At 36.4% G+C, this 14,156-nt stretch overlaps 1 protein-coding gene across 4 annotated transcripts in view; it reads left to right on the top strand.

The window, feature by feature from the left end:
* Window positions 1-14,156, top strand: part of LOC137396418 (motile sperm domain-containing protein 2-like) — a 44,111-nt gene that overhangs the window by 11,641 nt on the left and 18,314 nt on the right. For all 4 annotated transcript variants that reach the window (XM_068082692.1, XM_068082690.1, XM_068082689.1 and 1 more), the window contains exons 4-11: window positions 391-477; window positions 1,798-1,955; window positions 2,507-2,567; window positions 4,320-4,358; window positions 9,027-9,151; window positions 10,533-10,727; window positions 11,758-11,906; window positions 12,730-12,926. In XM_068082692.1, coding sequence (XP_067938793.1) covers window positions 391-477; window positions 1,798-1,955; window positions 2,507-2,567; window positions 4,320-4,358; window positions 9,027-9,151; window positions 10,533-10,727; window positions 11,758-11,906; window positions 12,730-12,926 — 1,011 coding nt within the window. The remainder of the gene's footprint in view (window positions 1-390; window positions 478-1,797; window positions 1,956-2,506; window positions 2,568-4,319; window positions 4,359-9,026; window positions 9,152-10,532; window positions 10,728-11,757; window positions 11,907-12,729; window positions 12,927-14,156) is intronic.

Below are 14,156 nucleotides of genomic sequence, written 5' to 3'. Positions count from 1 at the left end.
CACTACCTCTAATAAAACGCCACTATGGAGGAAGGGTTGAAAAATACATCACCATGGCGCTCAATTAGAGGTTTCTGATATATATATATATATATAATGACATGTAGTGTCTTTTATAATTTTACAGTTTCTCCTTTGTAATACTTGTAGCAATAGTAATATAGACTCTCAGGATGTGTGAAAGACAAAAATTTCAACATTGTCAATATACCAGAAAAAAAATACATCCAGAGCATGGAGTGTTGTTAACCTGTTGACCTTATTTGCTGTTGCCACAAGAGTTTTCAGTATCCAGTGCATTGTTGTTGTAAAATCACTCACAAAATTGCTTGAAGTAATCTGTTGTTATGACAGTGTAGTATGTGTCTAGCAAAGTACACTACTTTACAGATATTACAGAAGAAAGTATATCATTAGAAGCCAGGAAACTTGGTGCGTGTTACTTTCACAATCAGAATCTGTCTGGCAACGATATCTGTAAGTACATATGAAATGCTTTCAAAAGGTTTGGAAACTGTATTGTAACGTTTGTGGTGTCTGTAGCAGGTAACAGCAGGTGTCTGTAACATATTTATGCATGAGTGGAAAAAGATTGGCATAGATTGGTCATTTCTAGACATTGTCATGTATATATAAATATTTGCATTTGTTAGCAATTCTAACAACTCAAAAAAAAAATCCTGATTGTGAAATGAAAGGTTCGAGTTTTAATATATTCTTTATAAATTAATGACAAATAAAGCTATAGAGTATAAGTGTGTCTAGGGCTAGAAAAGTTATAAAATATGAAAAACAAATTAAAACGATGCCAAACTGTATGACATTTCTACGGGAACTTGGAACGCATTGCAAATTTCCGTTTACAGTACATATAGAGACTGTTTCTTAAATTATTGTTATCGGTTTATTGCTTGTTTTTCATTTTTAGCAAAGCCAAAAGGTCTTCCTAATGATTTCAAGTCATTAAAGGTGAAAAACCTGTTAGAGGTCAGAAGAATTTCACCGGTTATAAACATGTTTAGTATCACGAGTAAGAGATGCTTAAAACAAAGGGTTACACTTATAGCCTACGTTCTACTTTTGGACACAGAAAAGAGGGCTTATACTTTATTTACTATCTATCTGTATATAATTGTGGACAATGGCTGTTTTGTCTGCACACTCTTAGAGTAAACTCATGCGCAACCATCTTGAATATACTTGGGTATTCTAATCGTTGCTAGGCTACCAACACGAATTATCTTGCCTTTGGACTTAACCCATTTCAAGTATTGTCATTTCCAAGTAATTAAAAAGAAATTTTTGATGGCTTATGTAAAATAAACTCTGGCTAATCAAACAAAATCAAACCTTTCTCTCAATGATATCTTCTGCAGTAGTTACAGTATAACCACAATACTAAACCTATGTTGACATCAGCCTAAACAGGAATCCATCATGGCGACTTTAAACTCGATCGATTTTGATTGATTTTTCTCTCAGGAGTGAATATATAGAGTTAGAAGAGGTAAGACAGTGAAGGACTGCATAAAGCCAATTAAAAAACTAGTTTTTTAAATTATTATCGACATGTAGTTCCACCGATTTGAAATGTTATGTTCTGATAAAAAATGCAAATTTGAGTGAGTATCTGGATAAATCACATGGAAATGAGTCGGATTCGAATGAGTTAATACTGATTACATTTGACCAGTTGCATTCATATTATAATTCATTCTATATGCCAGTTTTATAGGAAGATTATAAAAGCAAACCTTTAGTACATATCACAAATGCTTTTCCTTGTTTCTCTTGCAGACTACTTCTGTATAAAACTGAATAAGAAGGGCGATTCGGAACATAACAAAAATGCTCGTTTGATGATAGCTTACATGTTAGATAACTACCAGAGGAGGAAGCCATTGCAGAGAGTTGTAGCGCTGCTTGACATGACGGCTGTTGGAGTGACCAATGTAGTAAGTTGTTAAGTTTAATATGTACACTCGGTGCTGGTGTAAAGGAGTTCAGGCTAACCCTTAACCGCTCCAAGATGACACCATCGTTCGTTCATGTCAATAATTTATTTGTTCTAGAATAAGTTTTACAGTAATCAGTGGTTTATAAGAGCATGGATGTTCATTTTTTGTTTTCTTCTGTTTCTCTCCTTGTGTCTTCTCTCTTTATACTCATGGAGTTTGCTTCGCCACACTGTTTAGGACCGGGCTGTCCTTGTCATGCCGAGCAGGCCAGTTTTCAAATGACTCGGTCCTCAGCCCGGCTGGCTCTGTCATAATCTAATTGGTTTCCTCCAGACTGGTGTCTGTATGTAGCAAATTTATTTTGACGATAAATTTTCTTAATGAACGGACAAGCTTTGTCCCATTTCTAGATTCACTCTCTGAGTATGTATACAATTTGATATAACAATGTTATTGCCTAAGCAAGGGCGAGATTTCTCATTTATGAGAATAGCGTATTTTATGTAACTTATACCTCTTTTGTAATGAGGTATTTCTCTCGTTTACAGGATATGGATCTAACGAAATTTCTCATCACATGCTTCACATCTTACTTTCCTGGCATGTTAGGTAGGTGCTTTGACTATTCCTCACCTACTCTAATGGCATGTTAGGTAAGTGCTCTGACTATTCCTCACCTACTTTAATGGCATGTTAGGTAGGCGCTCTGACTATTCCTCACCTGCTTTTGTGGCATGCAATGTACCGTAAGTATTCTTACACTTGAAACCATACTTCTTTAACATGTGTTGTAAATGCTCTGTTCAATCACTATTTTCTTTCCTAGCGTGTTATACGCATTTTAAAGTTTACCAGTTCGTTAGATATATTCCCACGACCAAACGAGCGGATGCGATGTTTGAGAGTTTTTATGATAAATGCATGTGCACACAACCTACAAAAATTATTCATCAACAATGAGACGAACCCTTGTCTTGAAATCTCATCAACAAATTTAACCATCGTTTTGTAGAGTCGTTAAAGTATAATAACGATACAAAACACATATAAGCCTATTTAAATATATTACTAAGTCTTTGTATACCGTCGGCATTGTCTTAAAACTTACCCATTTGATCGAATTATACACAAATAGACAAATTAATTTGGCTGAAATTCTTCACAAAAGGCTTGACAAGCCTGGTTTAATAAAAGTTAAGACCGGAAATTGAAACGCCGAGCGACAGAGAATAGAACGATTAAGTCGTGCGGATTTCACGGAAAAATAACATGCACATTTCACCAGTCTATAGCATTGTCGAATTGACGAAGGTTTCTGTAATTAACGTAGGAGTACTGAAATCATTTCATGAAAGTTTCATTTTTGCCGATTTCAAAGTAACTGAAATTTTAGACATTCTTGAGTGCTTTGGTATTCTAACTGATGTCCAACGCAGTGTAAGTAAAGGAAATGACGATGATTTTTTTTCTAACGATCCTTATGAGGTTATTACAATACTTAATTATAAGTTTGGATGACTACAGAACAATGACTATGTAGTTCAGGTTTTCTAAAAATCTATATAAATATCACAACTTCTTGATATTGCTAGCTATGATGTTTTAAAATGTAAACAAAATTGTGCATTGGTTTTATATTATTACTATATTAATAATATTGGTTATTCTAATAATATCAGTGTATTTTACTTCTAATATTGGCCAATATTGCATCTCTCCTATTGCAGGGGGAGAGATATAAACATATAATCTTTTCTTTTCATTATTGCTATTTGTTGTATATAATAACACCCAGTACATTACAGCTACCATTGCAGTTATCCTATTGCACTGCAGTGCCATTTGACTGCTAATATTGCATTTCTCAACCATCAGTACCCTTTATTTTTTTTTTCCAATATCTCTTTGGTCGTGGGCTGTATGACAGTGGAATTTTTAGTAATATAATAGTATTATTGGCATGGCAGAATTTAGTAAAAATATTATTTCTTTAGGCTGTTTATTTAGCAAGCAAGAACTCGTGACTGGTGTTTGACATTTTGAATGTTATTTTACAGACATGTTCTATCATTCCTCATGCCTTCTCCGTAGTGCGCGAGTATAACATACTAGATGTGATGTACTGTATAAGCATATGTAATGTGGACACATAAATGGCTAGTAGAACATTGCTGACTATAGTAACTCAACATGACGCAACTATTACACACCTAGATGTTACCTGTAATTTACCTAGGTAACATCAGATGCATAAGTAACCTATGCATCTGATGTTATATGTGAGAATAAAGATAACAACTATTTATTAGTCAGTAAGAATTTGGTTTATTTTGTCAATTGTATTTATTTTTTTATTTGTAGAATATCTCCTTGTCTATGACATGCCATGGATTATAAACAGTAAGTCTCTTTCTATCTTACAGTAGCATGTATATGGTAGTGTAGCTAGTCGATAGCATATAGCTCTACTAAGTTGTCCCGATATCCTTTGTTTGTCAATTATTGTATTTTGTACACATATTTATCGTTCACACAAACATATGTCTCTCACACGCTCGTTTATTCCTTGCATAAACATGCATTTTTATTGAATATTTGCATTTACTGAGCTCGATGTGTCAAAGAGCACTTAGAGTCGTCTCTCTTTGTCGTTAGTGATAGTTTATAAGCTTGGTAAATGCTAGAGCCCGAATCAGAATTAGTCTTTTACAGTTGTTGTATTTTGTTTTTCTTTTTCAATGTTTTGACTCTTTCTGTAATCAGCTGACTATGAAGGGCTGGCTACGCACTCATAAAACAACCAAATGAACGTCAGAACGAGGCTCTCTGATTAGAAGCCGCAGCAAATAATTACCTCTTTATTCAATGAGTCAAGGAATATATGTAGGGAATTCACTCATTGGTTAACATCTACATTGGCATCAAAAAACTAATAAAAATAATATTGTATTTTAAACAAAATGCTCATACGTAGTATTCAACACATGAAGCAATTAATTTAACAGTTAGTGATAATTTGTTAGATGTGAACAATTTTTGAGGTGTCTGCAATGACTGCACAAATTGTGTAATCAAAGAATATGGCTAATTTATTTGTCCAGAGAATCTGGATTGGTATCTGGATTGGTATCCGTATTGGTATCTGTATTGGTATCTGGATTGGTATCTGGATTGGTATCTGGATTGGTATCTGGATTGGTATCTGTATTGGTATCTGGATTGGTATCTGGATTGGTATCTGAATTGGTATCTGGATTGGTATCTGTATTGGTATCTGTATTGGTATCTGGATTGGTATCTGTATTGGTATCTGGATTGGTATCTGGATTGGTATCTGTATTGGTATCTGGATTGGTATCTGTATTGGTATCCGTATTGGTATCTGGATTGGTATCTGGATTGGTATCTGGATTGGTATCTGGATTGGCATCTGGATTGGTATCTGGATTGGTATCTGGATTGATATCTGGATTGGTATCTGGATTGATATCTGGATTGGTATCTGTATTGGTATCTGGATTGGTATCCGTATTGGTATCCGTATTGGTATCTGGATTGGTATCCGTATTGGTATCCGTATTGGTATCTGGATTGGTATCTGGATTGGTATCTGGATTGGCATCTGGATTGGTATCTGGATTGGTATCTGGATTGGTATCTGTATTGGTATCTGTATTAGTATCCGTATTGGTATCTGGATTGGTATCTGTATTGGTATCTGGATTGGTATCGACTGATCTTTTGCTAAATAATGCTTCAGATCAGTTCAGTTAATCCACAGCCTCATACACTAACAAATGCTATAGACTGCAGGTATATATCACTCAAATATAAATATTTATGGATTTATCATTCTAGTCAATTACTCTCATTGATACCTGGCCAATGTATTTGATTAATTCAATGAACATGTGAGTTGCTCTAGTGAGGATTCAAATAACGTGTCACTTTTTCCATTTGCAGTGATGAAAATTATTACTGCCAAGTAGCTAATGTGTTACTGTGTGGTAATGCAGTGTAATATCACTGTTTCCTTGCATTGCAAAGTGCCTTTGCATTTCAAAGCATTACTTTCTTAAATACTAACAATAAGAACCTAATAATAATAACCTGTAGATGTAAGTTTTTTAATATTATTGTATTTAAAAAAGCAATTGATCATCTAACAGAAGTCGTACTGTTTGAGTTAGGTATAGTGAGGATCAATAGATTAGACTGGCACCTCGATCAGCTCTTGTATTTTCAATCAGATTGTCTCTACTATAATGATCGTTCGGCCACTCCTTTTGTTGGACTGTCTGCACCTAACTTATCACTGATTATGAATGAGCGTGTGCCAGCACTTGAAATGCTTGAGTATGAAATATATTCTGCTTTTTGTGTGCTTTTGCTTTTTGCAGCTCTATGGAGTCTTCTAAGGCTTCTTTGCAGCTCTATGGAGTCTTCTAAGGCTTCTTTGCAGCTTTATGGAGTTTTCTAAGGCTTCTTTGCAGCTTTATGGAGTTTTCTAAGGCTTCTTTGCAGCTTTATGGAGTTTTCTAAGGCTTCTTTGCAGCTTTATGGAGTTTTCTAAGGCTTCTTTGCAGCTCTATGGAGTCTTCTAAGGCTTCTTTGCAGCTCTATGGAGTCTTCTAATGCTTCTTTGCAGCTTTATAGAGTCTTCTAAGGCTTCTTTGCAGCTTTATGGAGTTTTCTAAGGCTTCTTTGCAGCTTTATGGAGTTTTCTAAGGCTTCTTTGCTGCTCTATGGAGTTTTCTAAGGCTTCTTTGCTGCTCTATGGAGTTTTCTAAGGCTTCTTTGCGGCTCTATGGAGTCTTCTAAGGCTTCTTTGCAGCTCTATGGAGTCTTCTAAGGCTTCTTTGCAGCTATATGGAGTCTTCTAAGGCTTCTTTGCAGCTTTATGGAGTCTTCTAAGGCTTCTTTGCAGCTTTATGGAGTCTTCTAAGGCTTCTTTGCAGCTTTATGGAGTCTTCTAAGGCTTCTTTGCAGCTTTATGAAGTCTTCTAAGGCTTCTTTGCAGCTATATGGAGTCTTCTAAGGCTTCTTTGCAGCTTTATGGAGTCTTCTAATGCTTCTTTGCAGCTTTATGGAGTCTTCTAAGGCTTCTTTGCAGCTCTATGGAGTCTTCTAAGGCTTCTTTGCAGCTCTATGGAGTCTTCTAAGGCTTCTTTGCAGCTCTATGGAGTTTTCTAAGGCTTCTCTGCAGCTTTATGGAGTTTTCTAAGGCTTCTTTGCAGCTCTATGGAGTCGTCTAAGGCTTCTTTCATTCTCACATGTGGGCTATTTAGATGTCTATGAAGTTACATGCAGACAGAGTAGGGGCCTTGTTGTTATACAGTATATTGTTGTAACAGTGCTGTTAATAGCCACTCAATAATGGCTACAGGTTTGCTTCTATTTGAGCCTTTACATAGCTGTTTATGGTGTTATCTTCTTCAGCTACTCTACACTATGGTGTGAGCTCTAGTTACTCGGCATGTCTATTCAGTAATCCGTGTTTGTGCTCAGATAACTCCAATGCCATCCCTCTCACATCGTTTGTTAATTTTCTTCAGATCTTATCTAGAGATAAACATTGTGCATTCCCTCACTATTCTTGTGTAAAGATCAATTTATGATTGGTAAGCTTGCTGGAAGTGTATGGTGGTTAATATAAGGCTTTACTCATAAAATAGTTGCCGTATTTTGATACAGAGAAGTGGGCAATGGTGAAATATGTTGAAGTACTTGGATTATTCAGATTTCATGGGAGGCAAAAACACTTTGAATTTAGATGAAACTTGTTCTCATTTTGTCAACTTATCAAATCGTCATCTTTCAGCGGACATTAAGAACAGCTATTTTATGTTGCATTGTTTATACCATCTAGCTTTTGGTTTTGTCTGTCCGAAGTAGTTGTGTGACTAGTCTTGGCTGTCAGCAGTAGTTGTGTGACTAGTCTTGGCTGTCAGAAGTAGTTGTGTGACTAGTCTTGGCTGTTAGAAGTAGTTGTGTGACTAGTCTTAGCTGTCAGCAGTAGTTGTGTGACTAGTCTTGGCTGTCAGCAGTAGTTGTGTGACTAGTCTTGGCTGTCAGAAGTAGTTGTGTGACTAGTCTTGGCTGTCAGAAGTGGTTGTGTGACTAGTCTTGGCTGTCAGAAGCAGTTGTGTGACTAGTCTTGTCTGTCAGAAGTAGTTGTGTGACTAGTCTTGGCTGTCAGAAGCAGTTGTGTGACTAGTCTTGTCTGTCAGCAGTAGTTGTGTGACTAGTCTTGGCTGTTAGAAGTAGTTGTGTGACTAGTCTTGGCTGTCAGAAGTAGTTGTGTGACTAGTCTTGGCTGTCAGCAGTAGTTGTGTGACTAGTCTTGGCTGTCAGAAGCAGTTGTGTGACTAGTCTTGTCTGTCAGAAGTAGTTGTGTGACTAGTCTTGGCTGTCAGCAGTAGTTGTGTGACTAGTCTTGGCTGTCAGAAGCAGTTGTGTGACTAGTCTTGTCTGTCAGAAGTAGTTGTGTGACTAGTCTTGGCTGTCAGAAGTAGTTGTGTGACTAGTCTTGTCTGTCAGAAGTAGTTGTGTGACTAGTCTTGTCTGTTAGAAGTAGTTGTGTGACTAGTCTTGTCTGTCAGCAGTAGTTGTGTGACTAATCTTGGCTGGCTGTGAAATGTGATCCAACTGGAGATGCTTGATCTGTAATACTTGTTAGATCTCTCGATGCAATATTCCTATAAAATAACTTACATTGTAAAACTCAGAATGATCTGTGCACCTGATTTTAATTCTCGTTTGCTTTGTGCGTTTTTGTAGCCTTAGTAGATCAACTCTCGTTTACCTTACGAGTTTTCATAGCCTTAGTTCCAGCTCCTGTTTGACTATGCTTCTAGCATTAATAGCCACAAGCAATAAAACAAGATTTTTAGGCTTTATTGTTTTGTTTAGCTCGTCCTCGCTTTTATTCAGAGGTCATTTCTGTCGTCAGCGTGTATGGCCTTCCAAGTACTGAACATCTATGTTTCGTGTTCATATCATTTGCAAAGAGTGCTGCGTCAATGATATTTTTTTTAAGTAATCACACTCATCCGCTGTCTCTTTCAGCTGTATGGGCTGTCATAAAGCTGATGTTGAGTGAAGAAGAGCAAAAGCATGTAATCTTTTGTAAAAAAAGCAACATTCAACAATATGTTGCGAGCAGTCAGCTGCCCCGACACATGGGAGGCACTGTGAGTTCCTTTTTCTTGTGCAAGTATGAAAAAGTGATGTAAATTGTTTTACTAACACAAATTACTTGCTACAAGCATCTCATATAAAAACAATTAATGGGTTATAATTTGACTATGATAGAAACTGGCTGATGCGGTATCAAATTACATTTTGGCATTACTACTACATTAGCCATTACTACCCTCTGACATCAATAAGGTCAACCTGCCCTCTGACAGCATTAAGTGCAACCTGCCCTCTGACAGCAATAAGGTCAACCTGCCCTCTGACAGCATTAAGTGCAACCTGCCCTCTGACAGCAATAAGGTCAACCTGCCCTCTGACAGCATTAAGTGCAACCTGCCCTCTGACAGCAATAAGGTCAACCTGCCCTCTGACAGCATTAAGTGCAACTTGCCCTCTGACAGCAATCCTATTAGGTTATTTCCTCTTTTTGAATTTTTGATGTAATTGTGATCGAACAATGCTCCTAAATGTTATCTACCTTGGCAGTTCCTAAAAAACGCTTAAAAGTTCTGACATGTTCAAATGAAGTAATATTGTTTCCTATGACAATATCGGTATTAAACAGTAGGCCTACAATGAATTACTCTGTGGATATTTGAATACAATACTCATGTATGTCATTGTTCTTTCATATTTGTCAGCGATGAAGCTTGACACGATATCTTATTCTTGATTAACTCGATTCTTTTTGTAAATGTTTTGACTTTTAAATTTGACTTTGCTGCAAATATAACACCATTTTTTTATTAATCTTATTTAATGGTTCACATGACTATAGCTATAATGACTGTAATAATGATTATAATTGCTGACATAAACAGCTGGATTTGAATAAAGTACACTATTTGTTACCTCGTACCAAATTTCTCAATCACTATGAACTAATAAGAGTTGTGCACTCGCTCAAGAGAAGAAAAGCTTAAATGCTTAACATTTTGTTTTAAACAACATTAAAAATATCAATATACTGGCCCAATTTTGGTGTTCACACTGTTAAACAATCTTCGAAGCCTTTGCACTTGCACTCAATACCTCGTGGGTTGTCATGTGTTTTTTTTTGTAGTTTATAGCACTAGCAAATTAGTTTTCATCAAAAATGAAAATCAAATGTAGAAATTGCCGCTTTATGAAAAAAATCTGTGAAAAGGTGACACTTGTAGGTGTTAGTAGAAATAACATTGATGCAGGAGTCAGCGTCTATCTAAATTGATTGGGTTATCTTAAACTTTGTCATTGGCATCAGCTATAAGATTGGGTAAAATCTTGTTAACGGCTGTTGGATGAGGCTTGATTAGTTGCTTATCTGTTACTAATCTGTATTCATTTCTCCTACCAAGTTCCCATAAATCCCCAATAAATTCCCCATTTTCTCAGGATACTTACAAGTACCGTTATGTCGACTCTGTACTCGACATATCTGATGACGAGGAATTTCAGGATTCTGAGGATTTGCCTGCCGGAGGTGATAATGAAGAGAGAGTTCCATCTCCAGCTCCTATCTCTTCTCTTCCTGACATTGCTCAGCAGGTGCCTAGTACTTCATCTGCTGGCGCTGTACCCAAAAAACAGGTTAGGCTTTTAATCTGGTTATAAGATTCAAATTGCTTTTAGTCATTCTTACCCATATGGAGACAAACTTAGAATGATCTGCTAGAAGAAAGTTTGGTCAAAATGTGTAGACTTCAATAGAAAAACACAGACAAGGGTAAAAAAGATGCACCAAAACTTGAAACAACAGTTTGGCAGAAGTGATATAAACCAACCATACAGTTGCAAAGTGGCTTTGCAACTGCAAGAAAAAGTGAAAGAAAACAAGTTTGTTATGTATTATTATTTAGTATACAATTGATAAAAAGCGAATCTTTACACAAAACTTTAGTTAGGTAATTTTACTTCCAATTTGATTGGTTATCTAGCCAAGTAGGATTTGATTTTGTTTTTCTACTATGTACTTAACTTATTTACTGAGCAGCTTATGAGACACATAATACTCAGTTATAGGCATGACAAGGCTTTCCTTTCTAGCAACATAAATAGTTGGCCATCGTTGACTTTGCCTGTAGAGACAAAATTATGGTATGTATTCCCATAATTCATAGTTGAACAATTATTTGATTTGTGTCTGACTAAACTCGTTTGTCTCCGACAAGACGTTTTTTACAGTCAACTCGTGTGTCTCTCGGATGTCAAGTAATAGGTTTCCGACAGTCATGTCATAGGTCGCTGACTGCCAAGACATGTGTCTCTGACAGTCAAGTCGTAGGTCTTTGACAGTCAAGTCGTAGGTCTTTGACAGTCAAGACATGTGTCTCCCGACTGTTGAGAAGTTCGTGTCTGGCAATCAAAGATTAGCGGACAAGTTTCGGTGAAATCAATGTGAAGTTGTTTACATGTTTACATTGCTTAGTATCTCACATACTGTTAGCTGCTAAAGACTCCGTAAACTAAACGTATTTAATGGTTTAAACCTCTTTTGATGGTCACACCACAGTTGGACGTCTGTTAGTGCTTCAGTGACACTCTGACGGTACATTATATTATTTAGCAAGTTTTATTTGAGGCGTGTGTATCATGTTAACGCTACACAATCTTAATGCAGGTGAACTGGGCAGCTACAGACCAGGTTAAAGAGTACTCTCTCACACCTTCACCGACAGTAGAAGAATCCACATTTCCAAATGCAGAGGAATCTGCAGAGGCAGTGGCTAGCTCTTCTCTCAAACCTTCTTCCTATCGGATAACCATTGTGTGGGTACACAACATCCATCTAATTCTTTTATCTCAGTGTGTGTTCTTATATAGATGATATATTTTTATCTGTTTGCTCAGTGTGTGTTCTCAGAATGACAATGTACACTTACATAGATACATCACATTTGTTCTCAAAGGGATAATGTACTCTTTTATACATGCATCAGTTTGTTCCTATAGAGATAATCTGTTGTTACTTGCATGCTCTTCATTGGGCCAACCAAGTTTATCGTTGTTATGCTGAGTTGCTGACCAGTCTCCAATCATTACCTCCTAGGCATACGACTGTCATGTGATTGTCATGTGATGGCATGTACTGGCATGTACAATAATAAACTATTCTTTAATAATCTTTTTAGTCTGATTATAGAAGTCAACTAATTTTACTCATGACTCTAATAGTTCATCTAGACATATTTGCTGGTGCTATCAGGTATCTACATGTATATGAAGAATATATAATATGCGGAGTTGTCTACTTTTTTTATACAACGACTGTGATGTCCTTTATTTATATAAAAAATTTGGAATATGTGGGGCTGTCTACCTTTTTATATGAATACTGCGATGTCTCCTGGTCAATAAGAAGAATTTAGAATATGTGAAGCTGTTTACTTTTTTATACAACAACCATGTCCCATTATTTATATGAAGAATTTAGAATATGTGGAGTTGTCTACTTTTTTATACAATGACCATGTCCCAATATTTATATAAAGAATTTAGAATATTTGGAGTTGCCTACTTTTTCATGCAATGACTAATATACACTCACAAACATTTCATATCTTTGGACTTACTTTGGACTTATTGATTACAGACCAACCTCCGAGCTACAGTTCACACGACCAGGTATCAACCAGGACGCCTCTTGTTCCATAAAGTTAACCAATGATCAACAAGTGACACTCGCTTATAAGGTCCGAACGACAGACCCTAAAAATTACAAAGTAAAACAGGGACGCGGGATGCTTCTGCCTGGCAACTCAGATGTTGTACACGTAACATTGCTTGCTGGTAAGTTTGGTTTCTGCTCTTTCCAACTGCAGTTCCACATATTCTTCTGCTTTACTGTTTAAACTTAGTAACATTTTACCTGTTCGTCAACTTTATACTTTACGCATTGGTATTCTAGCACATAATAAATTCTACAACTGTTCTTCATCACATCCAGCTTACCCTACTAGACATTCATTACTATCTCTTCCACTCCTGTTTTCTTCTACTACGTGTAAACATAGACAGGTCTCTTATCGGATGGCACAGGCTTGGAACCTATTGCCTGGCCGTCTACGCTTGATTGCCAATGCTCACAAATTTAAAGTGACTTTGAAACAACATCTGCTTGGATTACTGGGATAGCTTAGGTCTATTGACTTTTAGCTGTTTTGTCTGCTGACTTGGGTTCGGCGCCATGATTAGCTTTGCTATTGCGCATATGGACCCTCATTTTTCTACAAATTTCTTACCTTTTATATGTGGTATATTAAAATAATGAAAATACATACATACAATGATGCCTTGAGATGCGAGGCGCCTAAGATACGAATTCATCAAAATTTGAGTCCAAATTCGAGCTGAATTTCTGCATGAAATCCGAGATAAATTGGGAAACAAGAACTTGGCTTATTTGGTGGTTAGTGGAACGATGGGAGCGATTGGAGTGATTGTGCAGGGAAGAAGAGCATTCATCATTCTTTAACTCATGTTATCTGAATTGTATAAACGTATCTTTTTCAATTGGATTGGGTTTGTGAGCATGATATATGTGTATTGTGTCATAATTTATCCCATATTCAGTGGAATTTTAAAGAAGTTTGTAGAGAAGGCTATTAAACGAGAAAAGAAAGTGATACTGGCTATCAGGATAAAAGCAAAAAATCATACAAAAGCAAAAGATGGCATACAAGGGAATGAGTTAGCAAGGCATACAATAGCAGCGCATCAACAATATGTAATATCCTTAAAAATAAGGATGCTATCAAATATGTTGATCATTGAGAAATGATATTGTTGTAAATACTAGATTTTTGGAATCCAAGCTCGGGTCCTGAACAGATAAAACTCGTATCTCAAAGTATCACTGTACAAAGTGACGCTTATTGAACCATAATGTTACATTTATGGGATGTGAGTTACTAAACAACACCGCAGTATGCAGTTTTTATAAGTCCTTTGAGTCTGTGTCTACCATTCTATTCATTCTCTTCAATTTTCAAGCATTTTTTATCACAAGTGAGAAAGTTC

Source organism: Watersipora subatra, chromosome 5, assembly GCF_963576615.1.
Source record: "Watersipora subatra chromosome 5, tzWatSuba1.1, whole genome shotgun sequence".
NCBI lineage: Eukaryota > Metazoa > Bryozoa > Gymnolaemata > Cheilostomatida > Watersiporidae > Watersipora > Watersipora subatra.
Note: the sequence above shows the minus strand (reverse complement) of the source record. Positions and strands in the feature narration are given on the sequence as shown.